The sequence below is a fragment of the Pipra filicauda genome, unplaced genomic scaffold, assembly GCF_003945595.2.
Source record: "Pipra filicauda isolate LSUMZ 115617 unplaced genomic scaffold, ASM394559v2 scaffold502_size411320_pilon, whole genome shotgun sequence".
NCBI classification, from domain to species: Eukaryota; Metazoa; Chordata; class Aves; order Passeriformes; family Pipridae; genus Pipra; species Pipra filicauda.
Window position 1 is genome coordinate 220,832 of NW_024104646.1, and position 22,539 is coordinate 243,370.

The 22,539-nt window shown below is 35.7% G+C and overlaps 2 protein-coding genes across 4 annotated transcripts in view; one reads left to right on the top strand and one right to left on the bottom strand.

Annotated features, from left to right (window-relative positions):
- LCORL (ligand dependent nuclear receptor corepressor like) overlaps window positions 1–6,241 on the top strand; it is an 89,116-nt gene extending 82,875 nt beyond the window's left edge. For 2 of the 3 annotated variants that reach the window (XM_027727452.2, XM_039386797.1), the window contains exon 8: window positions 1–96. In XM_027727452.2, coding sequence (XP_027583253.2) covers window positions 1–14 — 14 coding nt within the window. In that variant the 3' untranslated portion in view covers window positions 15–96. The other variant, XM_027727455.2, reaches the window with a different exon arrangement.
- The window catches only part of NCAPG (non-SMC condensin I complex subunit G), a 26,572-nt gene continuing 8,609 nt past the window's right edge, over window positions 4,577–22,539 (bottom strand). The window contains exons 7-21 of the mRNA XM_027727457.2: window positions 20,922–21,071; window positions 18,503–18,643; window positions 17,435–17,558; window positions 16,007–16,096; window positions 15,694–15,873; window positions 15,136–15,246; window positions 13,368–13,487; window positions 11,617–11,853; window positions 11,110–11,291; window positions 9,428–9,602; window positions 8,853–9,014; window positions 7,852–8,023; window positions 6,332–6,418; window positions 5,814–5,892; window positions 4,577–5,044 (exon numbers count right to left, since the gene is read on the bottom strand). Of these exons, the coding sequence (XP_027583258.2) occupies window positions 4,918–5,044; window positions 5,814–5,892; window positions 6,332–6,418; window positions 7,852–8,023; window positions 8,853–9,014; window positions 9,428–9,602; window positions 11,110–11,291; window positions 11,617–11,853; window positions 13,368–13,487; window positions 15,136–15,246; window positions 15,694–15,873; window positions 16,007–16,096; window positions 17,435–17,558; window positions 18,503–18,643; window positions 20,922–21,071 (2,137 nt within the window). The 3' untranslated portion in view covers window positions 4,577–4,917. The remainder of the gene's footprint in view (window positions 5,045–5,813; window positions 5,893–6,331; window positions 6,419–7,851; window positions 8,024–8,852; window positions 9,015–9,427; window positions 9,603–11,109; window positions 11,292–11,616; window positions 11,854–13,367; window positions 13,488–15,135; window positions 15,247–15,693; window positions 15,874–16,006; window positions 16,097–17,434; window positions 17,559–18,502; window positions 18,644–20,921; window positions 21,072–22,539) is intronic.

Genomic DNA, 22,539 nt, shown 5'->3' on the forward strand with positions numbered 1-22,539 from the left:
CACACTACAAGTGAAAGTCTCGGAGCCGCAGAATTCAATAGACATGAACACAGAAAATGAACATTTGAAGTCCATAAAGATGTGCCTTAATCAGCCCACTGAGTGGAATCTGAGTTTTTCAGCAGCATCTCTCGCCAGCTGTAAAGTTTTTAACCAAAATCTCAAAACTGATGAGAACAAATAGATTGCAGCTGTTCTTGCACTATTATTTTGTACATTGTTTCTGATTTTTTTTTCTGCAAAATAATAAGCATTTATTACATTGATCTTGAAATGATCTTGTGTGATTTGGCTTTATATACTACTAGCATTATTCAGTTTGATGTACTTTTTCTTTTTTTAAATACAAAGTTTCACATCTGACCATCATGAAATTCTTGCAGTACAAATTTATATCAGAATCGGATGTTCCCCTTTAATAGTATTGTGATTTTTCTATGTTCTTTAAAGTTAATTATTTCCCAATTTTATTTTTGTGCACGAAAGTTAATATATTATGTAATTTGTGGCATAGGTCACCATGTAAAGATTTATGGTATTAATTCAAACAAATCTGTAACAAGTGGAGACCGACTACCTCGAAGCAAAGCAGTACAAAGGTAAATTATCTGAGGAGATCTCCGTTACCAATGGATTGAAATGTATGGAAGCACCAGTTTGTTTCTGCAGTAGGCTTTCATCTTCACTTACCTTGAGAACTTCTGTGTGACAGTGTTTAATGACCGTGATGTCTAAAAGACCAAGCCTGGTGGAGAATCTCATGAGATTGTCATTCAACAAATCTGTATCTGCACTTTTTGAGGTTTCTGCTAAATGGTCTTTCTTCCCCATTCGTTTTTATGAATTCATGCCTGCCACCAATTAAAATGGATGTAAATGCTCTTCCTATTTCATTTTTTCTGTGTACTTTGGAAATGCAATGTAAAATCAAAGTTTTAAACTCTACTCAAAGAAGTAGTAAATGGTTGTAGCTGACTACATTGTAGACATTCCATGCTTAGATGATCTTTAGCAAGGTTCATGTACTTCATTCATCAAAACTTTATTATTAATAGAGCTATAACAAAAGTGTTAGAATAAAACCATATGATATATTTCTCTTTTCTGGAGTCATACATTCAATAGCTAGAGTAGAGGTTTCTTAATTCAACTTCGTAATAAGTTCTCTGTCCTTTGCTTGCCAAGAACAAATCTTCCAGAAGGAAATTTCCTTGGAAGACACTATATTTTATAAAACAAAGGTTTTAAGGATTCACCTGAAAGTGAAGATGCAGCTCCTCTTTACAGAGGTTTCTTGGTTTGCAGGTACAATCCAGTAACTGAAATAAAAAGATTGTTACGAATTCTGGTAAGTCTCCCAAAGATCCTAACGGGATATCGAGGCACTGAAGTATCACACAGTGCAGAACATAATTAAAAGAATAAACATTCATCATCACACTGCACCGTCTAGCGGGTCTTTACGTATCTCAGCTATTTAACACGTGTGGATTCTATGCGGCAAGAAAGCCAAAAGGGGAATTAAACTTCCAGGGGAGAGGCACTGACTCAGTGCAGCCCCACCAAAGCACAAGGAACAGTAAGGAGTGAGGAGGGACATCAGAGCCAATGCAGCCGGTATCTTATTCATGTGCCCACAGGAGGAGATGCCATGTGGATTTTCTCATTTCAAAGACCCAGTAAATACCAGAACTTTTCTGTTTTGGACATGTCTCCCTCAGCTCCAAGCAGCAGCCCGGTTTTGTTAACTATCAGCAATTATTATTATTTGAATCACATTGACTTTTAATTGGCTGATGACACAAAAGTGGTCAGAGGGGAGTCGGTTCAGGCACAACCCAAGCTCCCCAGGCACTGCTGGAAGTCAGACAAAAAACACCACCACTAGAAAAACAAACGTTCTTGGTGCAGCCCTTACCCTTCAGCTTGGGAGAGTGACCAGCCAAAGGCCTTTTCTCAAGAGAAAGTGTTTTAGGGTGTAGTCTGAAGAGACAATCACAAAACTGGTTTTAAGAAACAGAAACCAGTGTGGGAATAAACAGGGGATCGCTTTAAGTTTGACAAGTGACCACGACTATTTTATCATTAATAGGGAATCAGGTCTAGGTCTAGTGTGGCCATGTTTCACACTCTGTTGTGTTTAGTCAGCAAAAAGAGAGAAGTCACACTGTAATTGGTCCAGAGCAACAAAGAGGTTGTTTTTAAACCAATTAGAATATTTTAGGGATTAAAATTTTACTCTTTAATTAAGCAGCCAGGAAGTTAGGTACTCAACCCATAGAATTAAAGTAAATAACATTATTTTAGTAAAAGGAGTAATGCATATGAAGTCAAGATTTTTTTCACTGCAAGTAGTAAGATACTTCCAGACTTGGGTCCTTGTCACCTTTGGATGTACTTTTGCTACCATGTGACTTTCTCAGAAAGTCAGCTGCATGCATTTAAACTGTGATTATCAGTTATTGTGAGCTTTGAAGAAGACAGCAAACATCTGATCATCCCATCCTGCAATTATGCAGCTACCCTCTCCTCAGTAAGTGAAGTAATTTTGCAAGAGCACACCACATTTTCCATTGCACAGAAATCCCTTCCCTTTACAGGGAGCTGGGCAAGTGAATCACCCAGAGGGGCTGGAAATTCAGTGCCAGTTGCTGGTCAGGTTTCCAACCTGAAAGGATCACAGGGTAATTCAGGCATAAAAGGACATCACAAAGATCCTGCTAAAAAGGCAGACAGTTGTGATGACTTCATTCAGTCATGTCTTAAACTAGGACAGAGCCTACATGGCCTTTCCAGGCAACCTGTTCCAGCAGTTCTCAACCTGTTTCACTGCCTTTTTCACCTTATATTCTGGTCAGAGTTTCAGTCTATACCCATTGTTTTTTATCCTCCCACCATATGCAACAAAGAGCCCAGTTCCATCTCTTCATCAGACTCCTTGCAAGTAACTGAGGATCCTCCCAGAGTGAACAAACCCAGGTCCCTCAGCCTCTCCCCACAGGGCAGGCACTACAGCCCCACAACACCAGCCCAGGTGTTTGCTGTTTGCCAAAGGCAAACTCTGTTTCCTATTAACACACAGCAGTGAAGCCACATCCACAGCACCTATAGATAATGCAGGCACCAGTTGCTGAAAGTGTATTAGTGGCTGAAGAGCAAACCACTCAAGAGAAGGAGGATGAGAGAGAACTTGTAACTGAAAAAAAACAAAACAAACAAAAACCCCAAAACAAGCAAACAAAAAACCAACCAACAACACTTGAAAGCCCCAGGGAAGCTCTGATTGACAATCAACTGAGAAAAACTGAACTATATACTTTGCCCATTTGAATTATGTTCAGGCAGCATTCAAGGGGAGAGAGCATCTCTGATCTCAAGTGCCTGCATGTACACAAACACCCTACAACACAATTTGGGGATTTGAAAAGAATTATCAAAAGAGGGAGTTCAGGGCCTCAAAATTCTGTTTAAAATTACAAATATAAATAATTTCTCACAGTTACAGAAGCTTCTGAATAGCAAATGTCAGCAGAAAAGCATGTTGTGGCATTTTGCAGGTTGACAAGTTTCCAACAAAATCTGCAAAGGAGGAAAAGCAACACAATCCTGTCTGTTTCCTATAAGCAAGCTTGGAAATAACATAATAGTTTGGGCATTACACTTTGGGAATGCTACTTTTCACTTGTGTTCCTAAGTAATTTTTGAGAATTACCAAAGATCTTTTATAGTATATTTACCTATTTCAAATGCAAGTTCCACAGAAAGCTGCATTTGGCATCAATAGTTGAGATGCACCTGTCAAGCAATCAACATTAAGATTTCTCCCACTGCCTCTGAAATTATCCGTAATGGAACACAGACAGACATGACCGTCCAAGTGTTTCCATCTCCAGAGTGAATCTGCTCAGCCACCAGCGACTACTACGTGCAGTGTAATCTTCTGTTGTCCTGTAAAACTCTCGACCATTCCTAGATATGTCATTAGAAAAAGATTTTGAACTGCAAAGCTACAAAGAACCCATAATTGGATGCTACTTTAAAAAGACAGAACATGGACCTTAAGAGTATTTCATTTTTTACACCTCTCTGTACTTAAATATTCCTTTCCTTACTGGATCTTATTTGTACAACAAATGTTTTTACGCTTTTCTAAAAGTACATCACTGATTTTATATAACAAGGTGAAGATCAGTAGGAGACTTCCAGAGTTCAGTTTATAAAATCAGTTACTCAGTTTTACCACTTTTACATTTTTCAATAAAGTGGACACATATCTGCAGGAAGCAGAATTCACAACTAAGATCAACTCTATCTTACATTAACATGAACAGTAAATATGTGCATCTGCTGACCAGGTTTTATTGTTATAAAACCTTATAAAAATTAAGAAAGTGGGTGCCACAGAGGTACGTACATTCAAAATTGCTGCCATCACAAGCAACCACTACAGGTCAAACCCTCTGCTAATGTTAAACACCAAAACAGCTTTAACTATTGAGTACTTAGCACCAACAGCAATTTTATCTGCAGATAAGAAGCAGCATTCTCTTTACAGTAAAAGAAAAAAACCTCCAAGTTTTGTTCAGGTAATACTTTATTATGTTTTTAATACATGAATGAGGGCCTTACTGGGAAAATAATAAAAAGCATTGTTTAAAAAAAAACTAATCTAGAAATCTAAACGGACTTCATATTGGGAAAATAATAAAAAGCATTGTTTAAAAAAAACTAATCTAGAAATCTAGAGGGACTTCATATTGGGAAAATAATAAAAAGCATTGTTTAAAAAAAACTAATCTAGAAATCTAGAATTATCAAAGGAGTTAAATATGACTAACAAGAAAAAAAAAAATCTCATTTTTCAAGTCTGATGTTAACTACCAGCATTGGCAAAGGGCACTTTCTTTCCTTTTGTCTTCAATTCTCCACTTCCTCATTCAAAAGTCTTGAAAGATTCATTCTGGTTTTTTCAAGTGCCAATGTTTTTGCTCGTCTTGGAGGCCTTGAACTTGACACTGGGACTGATTCTGGAACTTCATCACAACTGAAATGCAGAATATTTAAAAGTAAGGCCAAAAAGACTAACCAAACTCAAGAGTTTTTATATTAACAAACTTGAAACATGGTCTTAAAGAACAAAAAAACTTCTTACCAATTTTAAACTTTTTATTTTTTGAAAAGAATATATTGTTTTCCAGGTGATATAGCAGTTGCAAAATAAGCATAACTCCCAAAAATTAGGTGAAATCAAAATAAATACACCAATTAGGCAAAAGGGAGTGGACTGACCCTGGTGACCCTGAAGTCCATGGATTACTTGCTTGAGAAAGAGTGAGCACAGCTAAAAATTACAGAGATAATGTTGTTTTAATTCTCATAACCTATGAGATCACACAAGAAGAAATCCATTGTCTATATTCACTTCTCAGAAGTTTATCAACACATGTGGGGAAAAAAGCAACAAAACTGTGGAGAGGGAAAAAGAAATAAAATTTACTCCTCCACAGATTAAAAAAGCAGAAAAAGTGATTGGAAGAAGAGCAATAATGTAAACCAAAAATCTAACGTCAGCTAGAATATATGTTGACTTTACACCCCAAAGGTATGCTACAAAAAGGCTACAGGCTCTTTGACAAAACCTGCCACTGTTTCAAAAGTACTAGTTCAAAGAAATTTTTTTTTCTAAAATATTTATCTGTGTTTTAGGAACAGAGGATATCAAAGGTAAAAGTCTGGGAAAGAAAAGCATTTGAATTAAATTTCCTTGCTGGAAGGAACATCATGGTGTTGATGGTGAAGAGTCAAGGACCTACCTTTCAGTACCACGTTTTACACTTGTGCCAGCTTTTCTTCTGCTCACAGACCTCCCTTCTGCTGCTGCTTTGCGCTGTCCTAAGTATAAGCAAAAGTCTCTTTTCATATCATGATACCATTTGTTTTCTTAAGTTAGTTTTGTATCTTTCTTCAGTGTTTGATATTGCATTGAAACACAGAAATATGCAGCCAGCACAGACAGAATGTGATTACAACACAAAAGCAACAATAAAAACCCCACAATTTACCACTTCTCCCAGAAACAACTGTTTGTTACTGTCAATGGCTGTGACCAGGTTCTCTGGAAATCCTGTAGTCAGTCTTTCCTTCTTTTTTTTTTTTAAATCTGTGTTACTGGGAGAGGCTGACAGCACAAAAATTTCCACAGACTACTTTAATCTTTTAACAAATAAAACTGTAAAAACTACAACAGAGTATGAATGGCTTTTATATCAATACATTCATAAAAAGCATGAAATTTTTTTATTAAAAGCAACTAATATTGTTGCCCATGTACCTTTGCCAGTTTTGTTTCTTGTGGATTTTAATTTTGTCGTTTCTTTAACTTCATTAACTGGAGTATGAAGAGCATCTGTGTTATTTTCTGTTAAAGAGAATAGCACAAACAGAAGTCATAAAAGTTGATTATCTTAAGTACTAGTATTTTAAATTTTGGCTGTTATATAAAAAAGCCACACAATCTAACCCCACTTTTTCTTTAAACCAGAAACTAGATATTAAGGCATGCACTCCCACTTTTCTGGGAGAAGAGGCCAACCCCCACCTTGCCTTTCAGGGAGCTGTAGAGAGCAATAAGGTCCCCCCTGAGCCTCCTCCTGGCTGAACAATCCCAGCTCCCTCAGCCACTCCTCATAGGACTTATGTTCCAGACTCTTTGAAAATTTGAAATCCCACAGATTTGAAGCGGTAAATGCTGCTTAGTTTTTAATGATCCCAAATGTATTGAGGGAGGGGGTGGGAGAAGGAAAGGGAACAATGCTTTTCTCCTAGAGTCTGCTTTTAAAAAGTGCTCAAAAATTCTTTTGCATAACAATTTCACACCAAAAAGGATTGTCAGATGTTAGCCAAAAACATTGCAACTATTTGCTCAAAGCATACTTCCAACTTCCCATCCAAGAAGTATTTGAAGATATAAACATAGAAGATAAAAGAAATTAAACTATTTGGCACTTCTGGAAAAAAAACAGATTAATGCCTTTAAATAACCCGCTAAAAATATAAATCATTAACAGAATGTAAAAGAGCACATGATCTGCTTCAAACAACTGCCTGTCAATACTTTTGCTTTGCTTCTGCAAGCAAACTTAGTAAGTTTCATCCAACTGCTTTTCTGCTGAATAAAATATTCTCCTTTGTGAGCCCCCAGCACACCGTACGCTGCTGAGGCACGTGCAGCTGCGCACGCTCTGCTGGCAGCGCAGAGTCTCCCAGCTACTTCCACTTCAAACTCTTAAATAACAATAGAAGGAAATGTGGCTCCCACAGATGAGTTGGCAACAAGGACAGACTGGAGTGAACACTGAAGGTATCAGCTCTGTCCTGCTGTAACACAGCCTGCAAGAACTACGGGCATGATTCTTATACTCCAAAGTATAAGAACCCCATCCAGCACTTCTTTCTTCCTCCAAGTTAGCGACTCTCGTTCTAAAGATGAGTTAGTCAGCATCAGTATTTCGCAGGCACAGGAGTGTGCCAGGCATTTAAAACAAACCAAAACATCTTAATACTGTTTTTGGTAAAAGAAAGAGCTGCAGGGCAGAGCTTAGGATGCAGAATACAGCACTATTCATACCAGAGTAATATGACAGAATTTGGCCAAAAAGCACTACAAAATGTAAAATATTTCAGTACAAATATTTTAAACTGCCTGCATATTTATTACTACATGTTACCTTTTCCTGTTTTTTCCAAAAAGTAGATTAATTTAATAAAGGAAAACTAAAACTCATTTTCATAACATCCAAACCATTCACTGAACTGTACACCTGCTACTGTACTACATGTCTTCCGAATTACCTTCTTCATTGTGAACACTATTTTCAGGCAATGGGATGTCAGTGTCCTGTGTCCTTCCAGAGAGACCTGTTTCCTCAGTTTGTCTAGAGTGGTTTTTGCCCACATTAGGATCCTTGGTCAAGTTCATCTTGATCTTCTCAATAGTTTTTTGACACAGTTTATCTTCCACTTTCTGGAGAAAATACATTCAATGTTAAATGCTACTTAATTTTACAACTATTTATTTTATCCATTAAATTTACCTACTAACAGGATTATTTAAATTTACTGCAGAAAGGATACAATGTGTGACATGAAAATGATCAGTCAAGCTGAAAGTAGAAACACTTTCTCCATCAACATCAGGCACTGAAATCCCACATTTTTAAATTTTTAATAATTTTTTTAAAGGAAACCTGAAAAACATTAAAGCAACTGGACCTGAAGTATAGTTACCTCTGGATGATATACCCATAGTGGATTTGGCATTCTTTTCAACATTTCGATATACCATGGTGTTCATCTGTCATACTCCCAAATGTTAATTTTTTTCCATATTAATAAAAGCACCGAAGTAAAAATTCTTGTAATCAATCCCTTCCCACTTCATCTTAAATCGAGCACCCTTTTCATGTTGGCTAATGATCTTCCAATTACATCATAAGTTTAGGTGTAAAATTTCAGCTCTTAATAATTAACTAGAGAAAAGCCATCCAAACTGCAAAAGACTTAATATTGAATTTTATTTTAACTTAAAAAAATTAACTACATCACAAAGATCTCACTGTACCACAATATATCAAATTGGGCACACTGTTGCACCCTGGTTATACTGTCTACAGTTTATGCAGTGATATCAGCTTATTTTGTAAATTACTCAAAAATTAATTTTCAAAGCCTGGTTAAAAGAGAAATTCCAGTCACATCATCATAGTAAACAAAAGGCACTTCATTTGTAAGTGTATCAGAATATTAGATTGCTAATGAATAAAAAGGTAAGAACCACGTTATTTATGTACTACCTCTAGAATCTCATTGAGCAACACCAGAAGATTCTCTGTGGAAGAATTACTGAGTTCTAGTGAACTTAAAGCTTTTGCATAAATACGGACATCTGGTGCAGTTGGGTCCGTCAGGATTTCATTGCAAATCTTCATGGCTAAACTATCATGCACTGTTAACTCCTGTAAAGGAAAGAAATTAGATATCAGACATTTTGCTGGGAACTATTTACAAGAGACAGCAGTGAGAACATTCCGATTTAAGCTGTTAATGCTCTTATTTTACAAAGTAAACATCTTCCTAAAATGCAGTATTTTTAGTATGTACACCAAATGATTTTTATAAATACTTTTCCCAGTATAGACAATTAGCCATGGTGCAAGGTCCTAGTAGCATTTTTTAATTGTAAGAGGGAGGGCAGGCTGGGGGGGAAGGAAGTGGGAGGGAAAGTGTCAAGCTATAAGATTTCATTACCTCATTTAATCCAACTGCTGGGAGTCTCAGAGGCCCAGACAGGTAGCAGTAAGCAAGAGGGAGGGGCAGTTCTTAATCTCTAGACACAAATACTATTTTCCTACAGTTTAACACACTGTACCTGGTAGTCCTGAGACTTTTTAGACTGAAGTTTCAGTCCACTTGGTCTTGTCAGGTCCACTAACAGCTCAGAAACATTAGTGATATCTACTTCAGACAAAGGTGACGTTGCAGGAGCATTTAACAGTGTTTGCAGAGTTGGAAGATAAGCTTCTTCAAAGCATTCTTGGTTAGACCTGTTTCAGTGGTGTCAAATATTAGTAGCATAACAAGACAAAACTGTTTTCTCTTCCAGGATGAAAGTTCTCCGACCCATTGCAACACATCAGTCAAAGCAAAGTGGGAGCAGCCAACCTTAGTAGCAACAGCCAGCAAGATCAAGATATCAAAACTTGCTTCACAGAACCGATTAAAGTTTTAGCACATGGTTTTTCAAGCAAGTTTTAAGTAACACTTCCTGCCTCTGAAGAGTTTGAACATTCAAACTTACGACTGAAAACCTAACTGATATGTCTGATATATACAGACATATTTGCTCTTAAGGACAAGAGAATACATTTACATAAATACATTTCTCTCAGGTGTTTTTTTTTGATTAATCTTGTCTTCTGCTCATTCCTCCTTCCTGCTAGCCTTTTTCTTTGTGGGTACTTTTCATTGTGTAAGAAAGCAAGGAAGCCTGGCAAAAAAAAAAATGCAGTGGCTAACAAGATTTTTGGAAGAAATACTCATGCTTTTTTCTCAGAAAAGTTCATCATTCCTGCTAAGCAAGCCTAAAAAAAACATGCTGCACTCGGTTCTGCAGCAAGTTGTCTGAAAGTGTAGTTTCACAACATTTTTCAAAACAATTTGAAAGACAAGGTGTTGCAAAGTACAGGGTACTAACTGAAGTGAAGCCTTTGCTGTTTCTGATATTTATTAACTTTTGCATCTCCAACAACTCCCATTTGAACTACACTCCTTAATGTAGCAATGTATTGGCCACAAAAATTTAATTCAATTTGGCTGGAAAAATAGATAAGGTAACATATAATAGAAGTAAATTAAATATTAACCATAAAAACAACCAGATAAATACTCAGTTCTTTCTAACTCACTCAAACCACTGCCAGCAAATGTTAAACAATTTAACAAAATTTAACAAAAAGTTAAACAACCTTTTCATTCAGCAGGTGAAAGGAGATGAGAGTTGCTGTTTACATAAGCTCTCTACCTCCTCTGTCCACTACCAAAATAAACAGGAGATTTTCAATCTGCTGTGAATTTAAATTGGAGTATTCTTTGGTTCAAAAACAAAACAAAAACAAACCCCAAGCCACAGCCCACCAGCCTGCTTCTTTGATATCTGCTGGGCACTGATTATTTTCTTTTGAAGCATTCCTGCTAGCTACTTTTTAGTGACACTTCAAAGCCTACCTGTAGTGCTCAACAGCATAAATAAGTAAAGCACATCTTTTTAAATTAATATTTTATTCAGTATCTTGGAGAACAGTTTCAATTATAGGCTTAGGAAAGAAAAAAAAAGTGGAAGGCCACAGGGGTAAAAGGGAATTAATGGAAAGGCGTCAGAATAGTCACAGGTTGAGATTATGTACTTTCAAAAGCAATAGGCATAGGAGGCTGAATTAAACCTTTAGGTCTGACTTGCATTTCTGCAATTTCTACTTGTGCAAGACCAAAAAAGGTTCCTAAAGCTGCTAGATCGATGTATATTGTCCCATAACAAATTACAAAGACCATTACCTGTCTGCATACGCAAATAAAGGGAAGAATACTCCTAGACAGTGTCGAAGCCGAGTATCCTCTTCAGTCACGGGGTTGTACCACAACAGAACAAGGCGAGAAAGGAGCTTGGCACTGATCAGCCTCCCAGAGAACATCAGTTTGGCAATGCCTTCTGCAGCTTCTGTCCTAAGCTCTGAAAACTGAAGGAAGAACTCATCACAAACACAACGCACCAACCACAGCCTTTTGCACTAAAACTTTCTAGTAATAGTCTACACCCTATCTTGCCAATGAATTCTCTACATTCATATATTTGCACGTGCACAGAATTCAAAGCCAGCTCAGGAGTATCGTTAGTCTGTATCAGTGAAAAACTTGTAGTCATTTTCTAGGACTATTTTAACGTAAGACTATTGATTTCAGTTACACATCACGTAGTAGTCACATACAACCTAACGGGAGGGTAAGCCATCTGCAATAATAATTTTAAAACAAAACTAAGGCATATTTTATAGTATTCCTTACCTCACTGTCTAAGAAACCAGAAAGTAGCTTCAGAAGGCTGTGAACTGTGGCAGCGTCTTCTTCATCCTCTATTGTTTTGCTTTCATCCTCACCATTTTCAGTTCTAATGTGTGCACTTACACTTTGAGAGTCATTGTCTCTTCTGCTTTTAAAAGGCTCAATTCCAAACAGCATTAGTTGATCAAAGATTGCCTTTAAAGCACTGAGCTTTATCTTTATATTATCTATTTGTAAAACCTAGGTTTAATAAGGAAAATACATACATCATCTTCCAGTAGATCACCAATGTTAAAATTCAGCATAAGATTTTTTGCTCTAAGACAACTATTAATTTGGGAAACTTTCTATTGTACTTGAGACAACTTTCAGATTTTAGGAAGATGTGATACAAGTTTAAACCTGGATTTATAATACAGTCTGGGAAATAGTTTATCAAGTTATCTATGCAATTTGCATTACATAAAATCAACTGAAGTTCACTCACAGAGTGAGCATGCATGTGTGAGATGTAATTTTATTGTTCAACTCGTAAAGAGACACTGGACAAACAAAGTCTGTTTGCCTGTAGTAGTTCCAGAGTGTTAGGCACTACAGAAACACAGCTTAAAAAAAGTACAGCTTAATTAAAATCAACAGTATTTAAAAAGACAGCAGGAAGCAAGATAACAAAGTCAAAGTTGCATAGGTTACTACATGTATTAGAGTTCAAATTAGCATTCAAGTAAAACCATACATCATGGGTGGGTTAACCTAGAGATTCTAGATCTGTTTAGCCCCACACCCTGCTTCTGATAGCAGCCTACAGAAAGATTGTGGGGTTTAGCACCTATAGAAATAAGTACTCAAGTCTAAAATCTAAGTTACTAAAACAACTGTAATCTTCCCTAAACAAACTTGTTTTCTAATGAGACATACTCAAAGGCAAATTAAAATAATAATATATGCTAACTTTTTAGTAACCCAAAGTTCTCCTACTATGGTGCCTGACAGCTCTACCATCTTGTCTGAGCCCAGCATCTCAGCTCAGCCTCTGCTGACATTTCTCAAGTGTCTACATGAACACACCTTTAATAAAGCACAATGGCCACCTACACGACTCTCAAAGCCAGGGTCAAAAAAGTTAACAGGTGTCATCTTTGATACAAAATTAGCTCATCATGAGAACATGTACCACAAGGGTGGGAGATGCGGGTATTATGGCATCCAGCATGTTCTATATCCACAGATGTTTGGCCATGCTATTGTTTCTTGGCTTTAATATTGCTTTATCCTCTACTTAACAACTCTTTCTTAATCCATTAAAAAAATAGTAATTCAGAAATTATATCAGACACCCAAGATCACAGGTAAGTGTGTAACAGAAATGTGAAAACAATCACAGTCCCATTTTTAGTTTGGTTTCCCAAGGAAGGCTTAAAGAATACTATACCTTCTCTTTTCTATATCAAATAACAAATACATGACTGATTATAACCAGATTTGGAAAAGAAAGTGAGACCTTTCAGATAAGAAATTCCTAGAAACTTTCAAGACAACAGATGACCTTACAAAGGAAAGGCATGCTACTACCAAGATAAAATATAAGCTGGAATATTATTAGATATCAGAAAAACCTAAATGAAACCACACTCTCCAGAAAATCAGGAACCACTGGTTCTCAAAGACCATTACTACATATAATAGCTTGTTATGGATACAAGACTAGTTTTATTTACTAAGTTACAAGGACCATTTCTGATCAGACATTTTACCTGTAACAGCAGTGGAAGATGGTTTTGGGCAAATTCTTTGTTCTGAAGGGTACAGCAACCCAAACACAGAACTGCCATATTTCTCACAGCTGGATGAACATTAGTTATGCCAGGAAGTATCTGGAAAGAAAAATATTACACTTTATGGTTGAAATATATCAATTGAAAATAAAAAACTGACTACTAAAGTGTGTTTACCCTGAAAATAAAAATAATTTAGTTTGATACAGGTTTGCAAAATGGCAACTACCAAATACTCTGTTTATCTAAATATAGACAGAAGCAGATTGGGTATGCTGTTTGAAATCAGCAATAAAATAACGGCAAAAGTCACATGAGTGTTTTCCTTTGTGGGTGTTTTTAATAAATATTTGTTTTCAAACAAAATGGAGTTGATCACTCTGAGATAAAAAGACAACACACAACAACAACAAACCTACATATTTCTTTATAAAAGACATTAGCATTCCTGCAGAGAAACCGTACCCAAGTTACCAAATACAGATGCCACTTCGATGTACTTGGAATAGCTTTGAGAAGACAATTATAAAACTCTACACAATAAAATAGCCTGACTAGATACAGTGGGAACACCACATTCGCATCTTTTTATATTTTTGCATTTAGTAAAACACAAATAAGTATCCCAAACCACTCAATACATAAAAATCCAGCAGGAACATCAATACAAAAGCATGATCTTGGACAAAGAAAAGTGGAATAAACAACAAATGTGAAAATTAAAGAAAGACCAAGTTAAAAAAAAAAAAGGTTTCTGGGATGCACAACATTAATTAGGACTTCTAAGAATATTTATACATCTTCAGGTGTGGTTGCACTACATTTCAGCAAGTTTCATTGCAGGCTGAATTCTAAGAATTCCCATTCTGAGGTTGTCCAGTCCACTTTCTCCTTATCAAAAGATCAAGTTCAAATTCCTATGAAGTATTACATAAACAGACTAAATAGTTCAAGAATTCCAAGGTCCCACAGATACCGAAGAATTCTTGAACTTGCTCAGTCTTCCTTGAAATTTGTACAAGTGTTCACCATCCCACGACAAGGAATTCCACAGATCACACATTGTGACGAAGCAACTCATTAGTTTTTCAAACTATGACAGTCTTCAAAATGGAAACTAGGAAGTATACCTTGTAGACTACAAGAGGCCAATAATGCCACTGCTTTATTTTTCAATACAAAAATATTTTGCTCTTCAAAGGTGCTAAGAAAACAGAGTGGGGAATCTTTTCTTGTACATGGAAGGAAAGAAGGAAAGGTCTGTATGAGTTCCAGTCTTTCCGAGATAAAAAGCTTTTGACTAGAAACAAACTAAAAGCCAAAACAACAACAACAAAAAAAGCCCCAAAACATTAAAAGTTCTCTATTAGAGCTCTCATAACTTTGGTTGATAGAAAATCCAAGTAATTAGAGGCAGTAAGCAGACATCTAAGCACTCCACTTGGCACAGTACACCTCAGCCCTGTCCAGCACTGTCATACACAGTAGTCAAATATTTATTATATTCTTATTGTATTTTAGTATCTCTCTGCCACAACCAGTTCTGGCATAGGAGCTCAGAATAGCATTATCTGCACTCACCTCCAAGACACTGGATTCTCAAAAGGCTTAAAAGCACCAAGCACAGCACTACAGACACAGCAAAGTGATTGTGAAATAATCACAAACCACCCTGCCAGCATCCAAGGGCCAGCTACAATGTATCCATTTTCATTATAATGTAAACAGTATTTTTATTCCTACATACCAGAGATTGAATGATTTCAGTTATGGTTGGACAGATTCCTTTAGAAAGGGACATGACCTTCAGAAGCTCATAACACATCATCAGACACTTTAACAGTGTTTCAGGATCACTCTGCAAGTGGGTCAGGGAAAAGAGAAACATTATCAATACCAATGGTGGGTGTAATAAGAAGAATGCGGCCATTAATCATAATTTGTCCCTACCCAAATAAACATGTCCACTACACATTTGTTGTGCAAGAATATTAATCATCATCTGATGATGAAAATAGATCCCTTTTCATGTTTTCACCTAGCCAAGAGTAAAAGCAGTAAGAACATGACCCTTTTAGAATTCTTTAGTTATTTAAGGACAAAAGAACAGTTTAACTGCAATTAATTTTTTTGCTAGGGCATACCATCAGCTTCTATACTTGCAGAAAGAGAATACTAATACCATAAATGTTTGTTTTCAATATTAAAAATGTAGATGAGACAAGGCCAAGCTACACTTTCATTTAAAACTAAGGAGAAATGTTATAACATAACCAGCACTTAGGAATACAGGAAAGGAAGAGACCTTCTCCACATGCATTTCTTTAATTTCACATTGCTCTCCCGCTTTTATCAGATCATTTTTTGTGTGTTCCAACTCAGTTATTTGCTCTTTTAATACTGATGCTCTATTAAAATCCTGCAGAGTAATGCATTCTTCCAAAGCTTGCTTTGCTTCAAAAAGTTTCACTTTTATTTCAGCCAACTGAAATACAAAGTAAAAAGAAAATTAATAAAATAACCGTTGTGGTATTAGCCAACAACACTCTATTGACACTATTATATAAAACTCTAGATGCATAAGCTTAAAATAATATTTTTTTTATTAACTAGCTTACCTTAAGCTCCCTCCTTCTTATTTCATCAGCACTAACAGGCTGCTCAACTGCAACAATTGGATCACGAACTTCTGATATAATTTCTGCAATCTGTTGGTACAAACAGTGTATTAGTGCCACTAATTTCAGCTCAGCTGTCATATACTAAGCATTTAACTTTTCCAAATTTAAAACACTATCCTTCTGAAAAAGTATTGCACATCTGTGCAGCTTCACTTAACAGCTCATATTCCCTGCAATAAACCCTCAATTTGACAATACACAGTGTGACCATAAGTCTGGTGTTTTCTTCCAATCAGCTGGGAAAGCACAGAATGAGAAGACCATATTATTCATGAAGTCCAGCTGTTTCTACACCAACAGTTCTCTGGCACTATCTTTCTCCTCTAGATATGAACACAAGCTTTAAAAAGAATTGCTGGTAACAAGAGTAAGGCTTTTCATCAGCCAAAATAGAACACCATCATTTAAAGGTCTATAAACCACCATTTGAAGTAGAAGAAGGAACATTAGCTATTTAATTTCAAGCCAAATACGCACACAGAAGTGGAAGCAGAACTAGGCTGAGAGTTTTTCAGTGGGTTAGGGGCTTCCTTCAAAGTCAGTCCCATTATGTAAATACAAAATGAGATGAAACATGATGAAAACTAAAGACTGAATGAGACAGGATAGTCTTAATTTGATTTATCGTGTATCGGATCACCTAAGTTTAACCTTTTCTCAAGCTGTACTAAATCAATGGAATGTATCAAATCAGTGTATTTCACAAGGATATCAGAAATGCACACATTTACCATTACAATTGTATCATAATGCTACAATTACCATAGTTCTTCCATCGTAACCATGGAACAGACCTGTATCCAGATTTACCCACTGGGCTGAGGTTTTTCCAGAAATTATCTCTGTCCTCAAGTCCCAAGTTCATTTAAAATATTTGAGTAAAATCAAGGGTCCACTTTTCCAGTGTCAAGTTTAAATAATTGCACTACATTTGAAGAGACTACTATATAAAATACTTTTATTATATGGGTTTTTAGTACCTATCTGAATTACCAGGAGGGAAGAGAAATACGAAACCGGAAAATCTACATTATCCTCACTTTGAACGTTTTAGTCAAAACACTTTGGATCTAAATACAATAAGGTATTATGGAACAGGCTGTTGAAGTGTAACACTGTCCTAGGTAGAGCATTACATTTATAACACCAGTCAAATTTCCAAAGATAAAGATCTCTAGACAACCACAAAATGCAGGTATGCTAAAAAAAAGAAAAAAAAAAAAAAACAAGGGGGAGGGAGACATAAATGCTTTTCCAAGCTAAAATATTTGAGCTCCCAATATTTCTGTTACAATGCTTCATAAAAGCTGTTTCATATATGGGAAGACAGAGCCTAGAACACTATAAGCTTTTAGAATTACTTACGATTTGAATCCTTGTGTCATCACCCTTAACGATACTGAGCAATCTTTCAACAAGCAGAGGTATAAGTGTTGCTGAAGTTGCAGGTAGAATGAGAATCTTTTGTAAAATAACTAACAGATGTTTTCTGCATTAGGGGAAAAAAAGCACAAACAATGTTTGCTTATTCAAGAAAATGGAAGACATGAGTTAATATTACCAACTTCAAGCTAGTGTGATAAAAACTTTATAATACATTATGAAACTACTCCATAGCTATATCAGCTGCTAAATATATTTTTTTGCTTAGCAATGTTTGTCTTTTCCTGATTTTACCTAATTTTTCTTGATTAAAAAATGTTGGATTTTTTAATCGGGTGTCACTACTGTTCAAAAAAACAGCAGAAAACAGTCAGAATCAATACTGTAGAATGCTTTCATAGAAATTATCTGTCTGAAAACTCAAAAAAAATTACAAGTTAAACTATCCTGCCAGTCTGGCACACATATATGCATTCCACTGAGAGCCTGGAATTATTGCTGTGTTTATACTATCATAACTGCAATTTTTCACAAAATGCCTGTGATGGTATGAATTTCCAAATTTATTCACTCTTCTTACCTCACAGCAAAAGGCTGTTCGATTATAGAAATGACTCGGTTAACACGGTCCAATTTAGCCTGGCATCTAAGACCCTTTAGGCCTTAGCAAAATATAGCTTAAAAACATAGGAAACAAACAGGCTACTTGCTACAAGTCATCTGTTGCAAAGTAATCCATTTTTATCTTTGATTTTTTTATACACTATGCTCCAAATAAACAGCCTTGTAACTTCATAATCTCAAGAACACTTTATGAAAACAACTGAATTTGTTCTCCACAAACAATGTCAAATCTGCATTAAAACTTATTTTTCCATAAAAGCAGACACCTTTTGACCAACTCCATTAGAGAGATTGTGCTTTTTTTTCCAGCTAGCATTAGGACTGTATTTTGTCTGACTGATCAGGTTCATTTCCCAGAGGTTCTATGCTTGTACACAGGCATGAGTGTCATAAGCTTAATAACACAGACTCGATATTTAAGTTTACCTTCCTCCCTCTTCCATGGTATCCATGCAGCCAATGATAAGAATCAGTTGCTGGCCTATAAATTCTTTTGTCATCAGGTTTTCAAAACAATTAAAGTCTTCTTTTTGTTCTTCAGTAAGAACTGGCATAGTTTCAAGATAACTAAATCCAAACAGAATAGATATACTTACATTCAGAATCACTGTTGGACAGTAAAAAAATTAAAAAAAAAAACCACCCCAAACAAATCAAAACCAAATACCCAAAACCACTCCTCTCCCTCCCAAAAAAGTCCCACCACTTTCTTCTTCTGTATGAACAAGTGGTTACATTAGTTACAAACCTTAAAACTTAATGTTTGTGTTCTTTTCCTAGATTACTATTTTCAGAAAGCTATTTATACCAAATAATTTACAGTTTAAAAATAAAGCACTTCATTAAAAAAAAATCCCTTTTGTCAATGTTAAACAGTAAAAAACATAAAATGACAAGTTATGCTTCTATGTGTGATTTCAGTTCTGTACTAATGCATAAAGCCAGCATCTTGGGAATAAATGTACAGATGTAGCATTTTTCTTATTATTTTTCTGCATATTTAAGTACTATGTATTTTTTTACAAGTTCAGAAGTGTTATATTGCCTGCAAGACCAAATACAAGAAAATCATGAAAGCATACACGATCAAATATGTCATCCCAGAAGAACAATCTGTTATCATATACACTCAGCCTTATAGCATGGAAGTGTAACCAGTTTGTTCCATTTCTTTATTTTTCTAGAATCATTGTTCTCTTATCAAAATTCTGAGTTATGCACGTTCAGAAAATCAGGAGTGAAACATATAATGTAGAAAATCCAGTAACGAATAGAACGTAATAAAATGAAATTTAAATATTGATATGAGCTGAGATGATGCTTTTTTCTACCCCAGCTTTATAGATACTTTTCAGCAGCAGCTCATTATTTTTAGCAAATTTTAAAAATTTCTTCAAAGTTAGGACATCTGAAATGAAAGTAAGTGTTTCTGATCACTTAACAGTAATGTCACCTGCACCAGATCACACTGAAATACCTAAGGCAACTTGCAATCCTGCATTTTTTCCTAAGTACCAGTGACTTGCATTTTCTTGCTCCTGATACAGTGCACTGCACAACTGGACACCAGAGGACTGCAGAATTGCAAATCTTACCTGAAACAACTAGTAGCAAAGCTCAACAATGAACAGTTTTTCAGCTGATACCACAAACAAGTTCTAGCAAACCTAATTAATCTTACTCAGCCTCACCCTGAAGAGGAAGGTAACTGAAGGCATTTTAAGTAAGATCAGATGGAAAGAGAACAAATGTTCTCTCTTGAGGAACAAATTTTTTGGAGAACAAATATTTTACGGACTGTTAAATTAATTATGAATGAATTTACACCCACCAGACTGGATACACATTTCAAAATTAAGCAAGCACAGATGTTTCATTTATCAAATATTTACGAAACATGTTAACACATTCCCCATTGAAAAGTAGCAATGATTTCTGTAAGTACCACTAGTATATACTACATCCAGTGAAGTGAGAAAAGAATATGCATATTTTTAACTGCAAACATCTATCAATACAATGCATTTTTCAGAGAATACGATTTTTAATCATTTCAGGAAGCTTCACTCTACGTTTCACAAGTACAATACCTCAGTTAAGATTTCTCAGCATTCTCCGTGCTCACAAATGTGAAGTCTGTTCAAAATTTATGTTAAGACTAAAGAATCTCACCAAGAAAAAAAAAAAATACCATCCTTCACTTTGGGGAAAAGACTGACTTCACAAAACGTTCATTTCCCCACACACACACCCCTCAATGAAATAAATGTTCTGTAACTGGCTCATTTAGCAGCTCTGTCACTGCCTTCAAACATAAGTTTTTGGGAAGCATTCCTGCCTGAGCAGGCAAAAAAGAAGGGAGGTTTCAATTATAAACTACTTCTCCTGGAGACAGCAGCCAAATTTTACTTTATTTTCACAAACTACAATGAAAAAAGTATCACTTTCTGCAGCCTCTAAAAATCTTTCTGCAAACACAGTGACCTTGATAATAACACATACACAAAGGATAGCTGCATATTTCAGAACAATGATTTTATTATCTTAAATAACACAGAATTATGTGCTATTGATCTAACAGTCCCATCTTGCTGATAATTCAGGAGAAAGGGCATTCCAAACATTGTTTTTAGGCTACAAATTTGCTGTTTACAGGTTTTGTTTAAAAGAAGTAAATCCTCTCAAAAGTCTTTTTAAAAAAGGGAAGAAAAATTAAAATCATTGTTCAAGCATGAATTTGGGTTTGGAGGGCACCTGAACACTTTGAATAAAAGAAATATTCTTTGCTTAAAAAAAAAATAAATCAATTTTAGCGGCAAACGATTTATTTTTAAATGCAACATACCTTAATAAATAATCTGCATATACAGCTGGTTCTGGCAACATCTCCTCTAGTAAATCTTCACCTTCTTTACCTTTTGATTTTAGATTTTCACAAAGACATCTCCAATGTAACACATTCTCAGCTGTTAAGTCTTCCAGTGGAATCAGTTTTCTAAACAAAAAGCAACAAACAAATACAAAGAGATAAATAAAATAGGGTCAAGGACAACAAATGCCCAGAAATATTAGAAAACTAGAAATAAAGATTACTTCCTAAGATGAAAATAAAATCCTGTCAAAGGTATTTCCCACAGAATTACTTATAGATTGACAAAAAACTTCCTCTCTTAAGTGAGGACACAGAGCTCCCCAAACCTCTTAGTACATTGCCCTTCTCAGTATTTTAACTCAAGACTATTCATATCAGTTTGCATAAACATTCTGCTCAACCCTTCAGACCTCCTAGAGCAACCACCCAGTACTTTAACTCTAGGAAACATTTTTATCACTGTACAAGCCTAGAAAACTGAACACCATTTATCTGCAGAAATGCAACGACTGCATTAAAATATTTTTCAGCTTCTGTTTATGAATTGCTTCTTCCATTCTTAATACAAGACCTTCACTCAATATTTGAGTAGCAAACATAGTATGTCAAACATAAAAAGTAATACAAGTGCTTCTCAGCACATCTCTAAGCTCATCCTCCATTTACTAGTCACAGGACCCCCACTGCTCTTTAGATTCAAGTCTTTTCCATGCCAAACATGGCAATTAGTCTTCATTTTCAGAAGCAGAGCATTAGGTTGTGCACTAATTCTATCTCAAAACAAAAAGGACAGTATCACTGCAGTGGTACTTTTCACTCTCTTGAATCCCATTTTACTGGCAAACTATCAACAAAAATTTTGGTTTTGTTTTAGGTCCCTCACATACAAAACAAACAAACCCGTGAGACATGTAGATGAAAACTGATCATTTGATGGCTTCTCATTAATCTGAGAGGTCTTTATTTAACATACAGAAATCACAGAACTTCAAAAATCTAACCATTTATCATACTGATACTGCATCACTCAAGCTATTTTCAGGAACATCACACAAGAACAACCCTAATATTTTCCATAAATTAAATAACTTCATTATGAGCTGAATAATTTAACTTCTCAAATTGTCAATAGTCTAACAGACCTACAACTTAAAATTCTCAGACAGCCCAGTTTATCAGAATGGAAGCCTCATTTTGTGCAGGATCAAAGTCAGCCCAAGAAGTCCATAACTATATCTATAAAGTTCTCCTTTGAACCTCTTAAAACATTGGCACATTTCCAGAGGCTGTAAGAAAGTTATTTCATCATCACTGATTCTTTTAAAGGCAAACAGGTCCACATCTATAGCTTTGGAGTGCAATGCATAGAGCATCTACTGATTTCAAAACATCTGTCATGCTACTACTAGAATGCAAGACACTTCATATGATCATATTATACATTTAATCCCAAAGTACAAAGATTTTGTTATCACTTTTTAATCAGTGACAATTTCTCATTTAATTTTATCATCTGACACTAGACTCCTACCACTGTTCATTCCACTCTCATTGCCTTAATTAACACAAGACATTTCTTCTCTCTTTTTGC